The sequence below is a fragment of the Gopherus flavomarginatus genome, chromosome 2 (genome assembly GCF_025201925.1).
Source record: "Gopherus flavomarginatus isolate rGopFla2 chromosome 2, rGopFla2.mat.asm, whole genome shotgun sequence".
Taxonomy (NCBI): Eukaryota; Metazoa; Chordata; order Testudines; family Testudinidae; genus Gopherus; species Gopherus flavomarginatus.
Window position 1 is genome coordinate 254,787,126 of NC_066618.1, and position 12,321 is coordinate 254,799,446.

The following is a 12,321-nucleotide window of genomic DNA, read 5'->3' on the forward strand; positions in this document are numbered from 1 at the left end:
CATAGGCTTTGCAATGTAATATATAGTTAGTAAACATACTTATGTGGTCCCCACTATACCCGGGTGGTTCCTTCCTGTTACATTTGTTGAGTAAAGAGCAACAGAACACCACCACCCATTACTGTAGTACCTGAGTGCCTTCTATATAAAATCAACTGCAGTAATGAAGTCCCCAGTGAATTTCTAAGCAAAAACAGTGTGTAGATAAGCCCTAAGTTTCTTTGCCTCTGCTATAGCATCTGCAAAGTCACAAACAGTGGGGAAGTGGATAGCTCGGCTGAAATTTATTCAGATAACTGTTTGGAGACTACTTACAACTAATGAATATAAATCAAGATTCGTCTGAGAACAATTCACTAACTAAAGAGATGGCTACTTTCCAAACTTACATTATTTGAAATAAACAATTTGACCAGCCATCCTAACTGCAGCCATAGCATTAAATATTTTATTTAATGGATATATTTCAACACAGCTCTTTTCACTAGTGTACCTGGCCCTCATTCTATACTATCCATTCCTGGTCTTCTTTGCTTCATAAATCCCAGATTAAAATTCTTTCACAATGTTATTTATCACGAATTTAAAACAGAAAATTTCCCTTTTCAAGAGAACATATACATTTTGATCCTTCATTAGTAACTGATCGCATGACCCCAGTGCCTTTATGGGGACCCACTGAAATCAGTGGGGCTCAGCACAGATCCAAGGGCCTGTAATAGTGGTTCCTAGTGCAGGACCAGGACCACAGTACAGACATGCCACCAATTTTATGTCCCTATATGATATTTGTGAGATACTAACTTTCTTTCTTTTTCCTCCTCAGTGAGTATCAAAGTGGACACAGCTAACTGTAGCAGTAAAAGCCTAGAAAATCACTCTGTAGTTTCAACAGATATTTCTCTCTCACTGATTCCTTTTTTTTAATCAGCATCCTGACAGCAGAAAGAAGATAGAGACTTTGGCACATGGATTAACTACTATCTGTTTCTATTTAGACAAGGACCAGCAAAGCCAGAGGTGTTCTCAATTCAGTGGCCAGGAAAACGTTCAAATCGAAGATTTCAGAGGAACAGTAGTTTATCACCAAACAGTCCTCACTTAAATATAGGTATTGTCATTTCAACTTTTAAATGTATTTAAAACACACACAGAAGCAAGGCAGCCATGTACTTGTCCTCAAAATTTTAACCAGAAAACACATTTTAAAACATTCTCAATTTTGAAAGTCTTTAATCAGTGAAGGTGCTATTATAGCTGAAAGCAGTCTTCAGTTTAATAAGCAGCCATTAGCTCTAGCTGTTGAAGCAGAACAAATAAGTATACTGCTACAGCCTCAAAGTGTCCCCTTCCATAGCGCTGTTTTGCCATCCTGTAGGGTCATTGTTTTTGTGCTATGAACTGAAAACACCAGTCTATATTTCTTAGCTATATTTATAGATAGTGGTGATGAGAAGAGATGGGATTATAATGAAGAGGGGGAAAAAACACCAGGAAATAAGTTTATGCTGCCTGCATTACTCACAGAGTGATGATGTGTCATGGTCGAGGGGAGAAAGTGTTTTTAGTAGAGAGAGGGAGAAAGAAAGAGGGGGAAAATAAGCACATTAGCTTGAGGCACAGCAGACGTCTCTTAGGTTGATATGAAGAAGTGGAAATGACAATTTTGCCTTAGGAAAAAGAAATATTGAGAGGATACTAAGCCAAAGATAAATGTTGGAATTGTCACTATCCCAGAAATGTGCAGGAAAGGAATCCTCAGCCTAAATATAGATCTCAGGACCATGACGTTCGTGCAACACAGACACCGCAGAGCATGATGGGGAGGGATTGACACAGCCCACTTCTCTCCACCCGTGCTCTTGGCCATGTAATTCTTCCCATTTGCAGGTGATGTGTCCACTTCCCCCCATGTATTCTCTTGTGAAGCACCTTCTATGGCACACAAAATTGGTGAAGGGCCCCCATTGCATAGGCTTTCTGTGTCCCCTATCCAGCAAAATTAAATGTTCACAGTGTTAGGCCTCCTGTCCTGCTGTGATGCAGTGAATTTTTGGTTTCGATCACTTTTTCAGGATAGGGTGTCATGTAATTATGTTACCACTAAGGCTGTTGATTAATCGCAGTTAACTCAAAAAAGTTAATCGTGATTAAAAATATTAATTGTGATTACTCTCAGTTTTAATCACACTGCTAAACAGTAGAATACCAATTGAAATTTATTAAATATTTTTGGATATTCTTCTACATTTTTAAATATAATGATTTCAGTTACAACACAGAATACAAAGTGTACAGTGCTCATTTATATTATTATTTTTATTGCAAATATTTGCACTGTAAAAATGATAAACAAAATAAATAGTATTTTTCAATTCACCTCAAACAAGTACTGTAGTGCACTCTTTGTCATGAAAGTGCAACTTACAAATGTAGATTTTTTTTGTTACATAACTGTACTTACAACCTAAACAATGTAAAACTTCAGAGCCTACAAGTCCACTCAGTCCTACTCCTTGTTCAGCCAATCACTAAGACAAGCAAGTTTGTTTACAATAATAATAATAAGCTAATGCTGCACCTTTCTTATTTATAGTGTCACCTGAAAGTGAGAACAGGCATTCGAATTGCACTGCTGTAGCCAATGTTGAAAGATATTTATGTGCCAGATGCGCTAAAGGATAAAAAATAATGTGATAATTACTTAGTGACTGAACTCCTTGGGGGGCCATTGTTTGTCTCCTGCTCTATGTTTTAGCCATATTCTGCAATATATTTCATGTTACAGCAGTCTCGGATGATGATCCAGCATGTTGTTCGTTTTTAGAATACTTTCATTGCAGATTTGACAAAACGCAAAGAAGGTACCAATATGAGATTTCTAAAGATAACTCAAGCACTCAAACCAAGGTTTAAGAATCTGAAGTGTGTTCCAAAGTCTGAGAGAATGGGGTGTGGAGCATGCTTCCAAAAGTCTTAAAAAAGCAACACGCTGCTGTGAAAACAACAGAACCTGAACCACCAAAAAAGAAAATCAACTTTCTGTTGGTGGGATCTGACTCAGATAACGAAAATGAACATACGTCAGTCTGCCCTGCTTTGGACTGTTATCAAGCAGAACCCGTCATCAGCATGAATGCATGTCCTCTGGAATAGTGGTTGAAGCTTCAAGGGACAAATTAATCTTTAATGCATCTGGCATGTAAATATCTTGTGACACCAGCTACAACAGTGCATTTGAACACCTGTTCTCACTTTCAGGTGACATTGTAAACAAGATGAGGGCAGTATTGTCTCCCGTAATGTAAACAAACTAGTTTCTTTTAGTGATTGGCTGAACAAGATGTAGGACTTGTAGGCTCAAAAGATTTACATCGTTTTGTTTTTGAATGCAGGGTTTTTGTACATAATTCTACATTTGTAAGTTCAATTTTCATGATAAAGAGATCGCACTACAGTAGTTGTATTAGGTGAATTAAAAATACTATTTCTTTTTTTACAGTGCAAATATTTGTAATAAAAAATAAATATAAAGTGAGCACTGTACACTTTGTATTCTGTGTTGTAACTGAAATCAATATACATCTCTACCTCGATATAACGCGACCCGAATTTGGATATAACACAATAAAGCAGAGCTCCAGAGGGGCGGGGCTGCGCTCTCCGGCAGATCAAAGCACGTTCGATATAACACGGTTTCACGTATAACGCGGTAAGATTTTTTGGCTCCCGAGGACAGAGTTATATCGGGGTAGAGGTGTATTTGAAAATGTAGAAAACATCCAAAAATATTTAAATAAATGGTATTCTATTATTAACAGTGTGATTAATTGTGCGAATCATTGTTGTTATTTTTTAATCACTTGACAGCCCTAGTTACTACATTTCTAAATCACAGCATACAGTGGAAAACCTATATCAGACCACTTTTAATTATTGTGAAATTATAAAGAATTAACAAAGCATTTTCCTCAAACAGTTAATCTAATGTACTTTGTTAGACAAGCCTCTTCTGTTTCAGAATTCCTATTTTGTTAGCACAGTTTCAAGGTTTCTTTTTCCTAAGGCAAAATTGACTTTTCTGATACCTTCATAATGACCTAGGGGATTTTGGCTCTGTCTCCAGCTACAATCCCTGCTTTTTTCTCCTCCTTTCTTTTACTCTGAGCATCAACTGTGATATTTAATCTTAGTAATGCATGCATCACAAAGTAGGTTCTTATATTCTCTCTCTATGCTATTGTCCCATTTTTTTCCTTCTTCACTGCTCATAAATATAGCTGATAATTATTGTCTTGTGTTCTCTGTTCAGAGTGCCAAAACAGTGACCCCATGGGTTGACAAACATATAATGGTATATACAAAATATCGGTATTAGGTACGTCTAATTGGTGGCACCCACATTGTGGTCTATGAACCAGTGGTAGTCCATGGAGCCCCCACAGAGTTGGCTGGTCACATGGTGCAGGCTTCCCTCATTTCCAACTGTTAAATTGCATTAAGACACACAGGGAAATTATGTGATCATGAATGGGAGGAGAGATTGTCCATGTGACAGCAAATGGGAAGAGAGATGGTCCACAAGACAGCGTCTCTGTTAAGAAGTGGACAACACGAAGAAAAAGGTTGAGATCCCTTTCCTAAGTTGCCAATCACTGTTATCAAAGAGCTAAAAAAATGAAAAGTTCAAGTCTCCATCTCGCCGTGTATCAGAACTTGTGTGTGTTTTATTCTCTTCTCCTTCCTGTCTTCTTTTTCCCTGTCATTGACTCACTGTAAGTTGTGGAAACATTACTGGGGGAAGGCTTGAGCAACAGAAAAGTGAGGCTTGCGTTCCGCTCTGAACATAGGTTAGGGCTTGGATTCATTGCCCTGGACAAGCAATTCCAACAGAGTTTCAACAATTCCAACAACACCCAACAGAGTTTCAAAACACTTGCGTTAACATGGAATTCAGTTTAAAAATAAAAAAGCTCGATAGTTTCTACTGCATCCTGTGAAGAATCGTGTGTTTTAGGAAATCGCTATCACAGGAAAAATGGTTGGTTTCATTTACTAGTTACGCATAAACAAATGTTAACAATCAAATTCATCCTAGCCTTTTTTCAAGATGCAAAATAAGTTACAAGCTAACAAAACATTCTTACATGTGTATTTATAACAACATAAACATAAGTAAGTACACTACATCCCAGCTTTCAGTAACATTTTATCCTTCATTATTTATGTTTCTGAAAGGTTGGTTAGAGGAAGACAACCAATGGATGACCCAGATAAACAGACTGCAGAAGCTGATTGACAGGCTGGAAAAGAAGGTATATATTTCCTTTTATCTGTTCTCTCGCTCTTATTTTCAGTAAAGATTTCTGAAGCAATCCTGAAACCATAAATGTTTTTCCTGCCATGTCATATTCACATTGCTGTTCCAACTAATAATGACAGCAACTAGCACAACAGCTACATGAGCTAAAGCATGTTACATGCCCATGTCTCCCTTTCATCTTGCTTATTCCTACTTGATGATTTCATAAAAAAAAAACAACACTTCACTGAATATTCACAGCTCTTTTTTTCCTGAGTTGGTATTTGTATCTGCTGTATATGTACATGCATGGCGGGAGGGATAGCTCAGTGGTTTGAGCATTGGCCTGCTATATTAATATGCAAAATCAACTACCCTCTGTTAAGTATCAGAGGGGTAGCCATGTTAGTCATGTAGCCATGTTAGACTGGATCTGTAAAAGCAACAAAGAGTCCTGTGGCACCTTATAGTCTTCAAGCTTCTCCTATCCCAAGGTCCTCGGCTCCTTCATAACAAACAGATCAGACTTCACACCCCTTTTGTGCAAAGATATGAAAAATCACACTCATTTGTGTCTGGGGAATAACATTTCATATATCTTATCTGTATTTATTTTCCATTCTGCAAGCACAGGGTCCCCAGTGTCCATTCACTGTAGGATCGGGGAATGTTCTTCACCTTTTCCTGGTTGAATCTTCCCACTACAACTGGTCACAAATTCTCTGATGGCAGGGTTTTCTGTCAGAAAATGCCAGTTGGTCACAATCAAAACATTTTGTGGAGATGGTTCTATTTTGACAAAGTTCCAGTTGAGTCCTGTTTGGCTTTCTGTCAACTTGCCCACCAGCCTGCCAAGTGGCCTGATGAGGAGCCAGGAGTCTGATAACCCTGGCTTCTGACTCAGCTAGGGCTTCCAGGCTCCCAGCTCCCCTTCAGCACATTGGATGGGATGACAGGGGAGCTGGAAACCTGGCAGCCCTGTGAGCACTAGCTCCCAGGCTTGTGGCTCCTTGGCAGTCTGAGCATCCAGGGCCCACAGCTCTGAGGCAACCTGCAGTCCCTGAACCGGGACCCCAAAGTTTCTGGAGCCCACAGCTTAGACTCCCCTAGAGCCAAAGCTCCATTCCTTTTTCAGGAAATTTTGAAATATCAAAATCCTCCACAAAACAAAATCACTTTTATCTGTACAGTTCTTCCCATTTCCAGCTTGAGTTGCCATATGGTATCACATTATTACCAACCAAGCCAGTGTGGTGAAAGTCAGCCCTGCACAGAGGGCCAGCACGAAGCCTATGTGTCAGTTAAATCCCACTTCAGATCAATTTGGAAGGTTTAAGTGGTGCATAGCCCTTATTCAGGCCATCTGCGTAGGGTGAATTTCACCTTAGACCAGTCTTGTACTTTCAAATTTATAGAAGGAATTTAAACATTTTTAAATTTGCCTGTCAAAACTCTGGGGCCAAATTTTTCCCTCAGTTACGTAAATACCACAAATTTTGTAGGAGAGCAGAATTTGGCCTACTTCATTCTACAATAGGGTGAAATCTGCAGTAGTTCTTGTTACTACTTTATGTTATCTCTTGCTTCACCTCTTTTACTTTATTCCTGTCCTCGGAGTTTAGTATGAGAAGTATATGGAGGCCACAGGAAGTATAATGAGATGCAGTTTCCTGCATGGTTTTCTATCTGAAGTCTCTGTGCTGACAGATGAGCCATTACAAATAGTTTCCTCACAAATTTTGTAATTTCCCATCCAAATTCTGCATGAGATGCACAATTACACAGCAGTTGATGAGTGAATGTCATTTCACTACTGACTTATTCTGCCGCATGCTGTTGGTGGTGCTCCAGCAAATACCATGTTTACTTAAACTCCACTAGCAGCATCACATCTTTTGTTTGCTTTTAACCACCTATTGTGTTTACACTAGCAAAACGCCTGCTTCCCAAGGTTAAGAAGTCATTGCCCAATTGTATTCATGTTTGGGAAAAGAAAAAGCATCTTTAAATTTCATATACAAAGCAGCTCCTACAGTGTGTTGCCATTTGCCACAATGTAGCCTGTTGCAATTTGCCAAATCCTGAATTTTGCTTCACGTCTTTATTACAAGTATTTCTTGTTTGTTCTGAAGTGTGAAGAAACTGTCTCTGGTGCTAAAATACTCCTTTGTCACTGGGAATGTCTACAATTCAAGCTGCAGGTATACATTCCAGTTCAAGGAGACATACCTATGTTGGCTCTTGGACAGGTAGGTAGGCAGGGTGGCTAGCCCCTTTGCAGCTCACAACTACACTCTGTTTTTAGTGCAGTTGCTCGATCAGCGCAAGCCCAGGTATATCTCTTCAAGCTGAAATTTACACCTCCAGCTCGACATGTGGACATACCCACTGGATTACAAGTATTCCCATATGTGAAGCATTAGAGGGCCTGATCATCAGTGGGCATTTGCTAACTTTGTACATCCACTACTAGATGTGTTCACACAAATCAAAGATTTGCCTGTCCACATCTAGTAGTGTGCATATGAAGTAAGTAGGTACATTTGCAATCTCACAAATGCACCTGCTTGAAAATCAGACTAATTGCAGGCAGGTAGTTCTACCCACGTGCAGTTCTACTTTGTGCCTGTTCCTTCTCCAGAAGTTTCTTTAATCCAGCAGATGTGTTTAGAAGCTAATTTACCACCTCTAGCACAGGGGTTCCAAGACCTGGTTCACGGCTTGTTCAAAGTAAGCCCCTGGCAGGCTGCGAGACGCTTTGTTTACCTGAGCGTCTGCAGGTACGGCTGCTCGCAGCGGCTGCGGTTTGCTGTTCCCGATCAACAGGAGCTGCGGGAAGCAGTGGCCTGGCCCCCGCCACTTCCTGCAGCTCCTGTTGGCCGGGAACGGCAAACCATGCCACTTGGAGCTGCGAGCGGCCGTACCTGCAGACGCTCAGGTAAATAAAGTGTCTCGCAGCCTGCCAGGGGCTTACCTTGAACAAGCTGCAAACCAAGTTTGGGAACCACTGCTCTAGCATATATACTGTTCACTGCTGCAGCGTGGATTCTTGTAACTGCATTGTTGGCTATATGGAAGATTTCCCAGCTATGATTGCTAGCAGTTGTGGAAGACTCTTCAAGGCCTAATTGAGCTTCCTTCTTCTGTTGGGCACATTTAGCAGCTACTTATTAATAAAGAGATTTGCTCATAATACTACCTATGAATAAAATCTACACAAGTTTCTCCTGTACAAGACCTATATTATGCTAAATCGCAGGGTTCGTTCATTCATTCCTACTTGCCTCGTTTGTGACATCTTCAGCAGAGTTTTGCTTTTGTGAGTCAGATCTAAAATATGAATGTGACTGAGCAGATTTATCACAAATGAACAACTTGCTTCTCCGTCTAGCTATTAATGAGATTTGAACTGTGTGTGTGTGTGTAAAATGCGAAATTTGATCCAGCCTATAGCTCTTGTACAGCCACTGAAGTGGGTGAGATTCTGCAAGCAACTTGTATGTCAGACTTACAGCCAATAAATAAGCAGAAAGGTCTTAGTTCAAACTCAAGTAGGCCTATAGCAGAATCTGGTTTGGAATGGCCTAGTCTACCGTCCCGCCTCCAGCCCCCAAAAATAAAAGTCTAAGTCATTGCCCACAGCTAATCTTTGGTGTTTATATTTGCATTCTTTCCCCCTTGATCACAAGGATCTAAAGCTTGAGCCACTGGAAGAAGAGATTTTGGAAGAAAACACAAAATCTGTAAGTGTTTTTCAAGGCAGTAAATTTATTAAGGCATTTGTGGACCAATTTTGTGGAAGGGATGGTATGATGGGATAGCTTAATTTTGGCAATTGATCTTTGATTATCAGCAGATAAGTATGCCTTGTGGGCGGTGATGGGATGTTGGATGGGATGCGATCTGAGTTACTGCAGAGAATTATTTCCTGCTGGCTGGTGAGTCTTGCCCACATGCTCAGGGTTTAGCTGATCGCCATATTTGGAGTCAGGAAGGAATTTTCCTCCAGGGCAGATTGGCAGAGGCCTTGGAGGTTTTTCGCCTTCCCCTGCAGCGTGGGGCATGGGTCACTTGCTGGTGGATTCTCTGCAGCTTGAGGTCTTCAAACCACAATTTGAGGACTTCAATAACTCAGACATAGGTTAGGGGTTTGTCATAGAAGTGGATGGGTAGGGTTCTGTGGCCTGCTTTGTGCAGGAGGTCAGACTAGATGATCACATCTTAAAGACCTTAAAGTCTATGAGTCTATGGTGTAGAGAATATACATCTGCAGCTTGGTTGAAATCACCAAACTCACTTTTCAGCTAATAAGGATCTATTTTATTGCAGCAGAACCTCAATACACAAGAAATAATAAGACCTAAAAGAGCTTTTTGGGGAAGAGGGAGTATATCACCAAACTGAGAGGACATGAGAAAATACCCATTATTTAGAGATAATAAACAGAGACAGTAAATCATAAAATTAAAGAAACTAAAAACATATCCAGAAATGAACACAAATTACAAGTAGATATACACACCAAGAGCAAATCTTCCAAATAAATCGGTGTTGATACTAAGGTTAAACCTTAAATCAAAAATAACAAGGAGTACATGTGGCACCTTAGTGACTAACAAATTTATTTAGGCTTAAAAACTTTCATGGGCTAAAACCCACTTCATCAGATGCATGCAGTGGAAAATACAATAGGAAGATATATACACATAGACTCATAGACTCTAGGACTGGAAGGGACCTCGAGAGGTCATCGAGTCCAGTCCGCTGCCCTCATGGCAGGACCAAATACTGTCTAGACCATCCCTAATAGACATTTATCTAACCTACTCTTAAATATCTCCAGAGATGGAGATTCCACAACTTCCCTAGGCAATCTATTCCAGTGTTTAACTACCCTGACAGTTAGGAACTTTTTCCTAATGTCCAACCTAAATCTCCCTTGCTGCAGTTTAAGCCCATTGCTTCTTGTTCTATCATTGGAGGCTAAGGTGAACAAGTTTTCTCCCTCCTCCTGATGACACCCTTTTAGATACCTGAAAACTGCTATACACAGAGAACATGAAAAAATGGGGATTGCCATACCAACTCTAATGAGACTAATCTCAGTTAAGGTGGGCTATTATCAGCAGGAGAAAAAAAAACTTTTGTAGTGATAATCAGGATGGCCCATTTCAAACAGTTGACAAGAAGGTGTGAGTAACAGTAAAGGAAAAATTGGCATGGGGAAAATAGGTTTTAGTTTGTGTAATGACCCATCCACTCCCAGTCTTTATTCAAGCCTAATTTAATGGTGTCCAGTTTGCAAATTAATTCCAGTTCCTCATTGGAGTCTGTTTTTGAAGTTATATTGTTGAAGAATTGCGACTTTTAGGTCTGTAATTGAGTGTCCAGGAGGTTGAAGTGGTCTCCAACTGGTTTTTGAATGTTATAATTATTGATGTCTGTTTTGTGTCCATTTATTCTTTTGCGTAGAGAGTGTCCAGTTTGGCTAATGTACATGGCAGAGGGGCATTGCTGGAACATGATGGCATATATCGCATTGGTAGATGTACAGGTGAATGAGCCCCTGATGGTGTGGCTGATGATTAGGTCTTATGATGGTGTCCTTTGAACAGATATGTGGACAGAGTTGGCAACGGGCTTTGTTGCAAAGATAGGTTCCTGGGTTAGTGTTTTCTTGTAAGGTATGTGGTTGCTGGTATTTGCTTCAGGTTGGGGGGCTGTCTGTAAGTGAGGACTGGCCTGTCTCCCAAGATCTGTGAGAGTGAGGGATCATCCTTCAGGATAGGTTGTAGATCCTTGATGATGTGCTGGAGAAGTTTTAGTTGGGGGCTGAAGGTGATGACTAGTGGCGTTCTGTTACTTTCTTTGTTGAGCCTGTCCTGTAGTGATTATCACTACAAAATTTTTTTTCTCCTGCTGATAATAGCCCACTTTAATTGATTAGGCTCATTAGAGTTGGTTTGGCAACCCCCATTTTTTCATGTTCTCTGTGTATATATATCTTCCTACTGTATTTTCCACTGCATGCACCTGATGAAGTGGGTTTTAGCCCACAAAAGCTTATGCCCAAATAAAGTTGTTAGTTTCTAAGGTGCCACAAGTACTCCTTATTCTTTTTGCTGATACAGACTAACACAGCTACCACTCTGAAATCTTAAATCAAATGTGCATTAAAAGAGATAGTACACTCGAACAAGAAAAACATTAAGAAGGAAAGATCAAATGAGTCATATGATTCTGGACAGCTTGACTGTGAAATAGTATAGATGCAAGTTGATCACTGAGATGACCGTATCAATAATCAAGCCAGGAAGGAATCAAAGCCTGGACTAAAGATTCCATTGTGTTGGTTGTTAAGTAAGCATCATTTCTTGAAATACTGACTAAGCAAAGTAACAGGTATTAATGGATGAACCAATATGCAAGCTCCTTAGAATATTAGAATTATAAGCATCAAGAATTCAGGATGAAAGGTCTGGTCTTCTCCACTTTCAATTATTCTTCTAGAGTTTTACCTTTCATCAAGGTTATTCATTCTGTAGAAAGGACAAACTTTTCAAGTCAATGTATAGTTTCAATTATTTTCAACTGGTCACTTCAAAAAAATTACTATAACATGACCACAATGTAAATTTTTTTGCATTTCTTTTATTTAATTTCACAAGGCCTAAATCCAAAGTGAAGCAGAAACATACATTTTCTTCTCTACCACCTGTTTCCTGATTATATTTCTGAGAACCTGTACTGGAATATATCAAAAATAGTGTTGTATTCCATAACTTAAATCATTTTTGTTGTGCAATTTGTAGTTGCACATTAAGGTTTGGGCTTGTGAGCAACTGGGATCAAAGGGTTGTAACTTCAATATCTGGAGACTTAGGTTCAACTTGCACATCTGCTTGCATAGAATTGATTCATCCATTGAAATGTGTTAACTTTTCTTATGAAATCAGCAACTATTGTTTCCTGACATAACAATAAACACATTAGATACTCTGATCCAAGCTTTGGACAAG

General features: G+C 39.6%; 1 protein-coding gene across 2 annotated transcripts in view; it reads left to right on the plus strand.

The window, feature by feature from the left end:
- The window catches only part of NECAB1 (N-terminal EF-hand calcium binding protein 1), a 126,818-nt gene that overhangs the window by 101,994 nt on the left and 12,503 nt on the right, over window positions 1-12,321 (plus strand). For both annotated transcript variants that reach the window (XM_050941079.1, XM_050941080.1), the window contains 3 exons: window positions 999-1,111; window positions 5,239-5,315; window positions 8,992-9,045. In XM_050941079.1, the coding sequence (XP_050797036.1) occupies window positions 999-1,111; window positions 5,239-5,315; window positions 8,992-9,045 (244 nt within the window). The remainder of the gene's footprint in view (window positions 1-998; window positions 1,112-5,238; window positions 5,316-8,991; window positions 9,046-12,321) is intronic.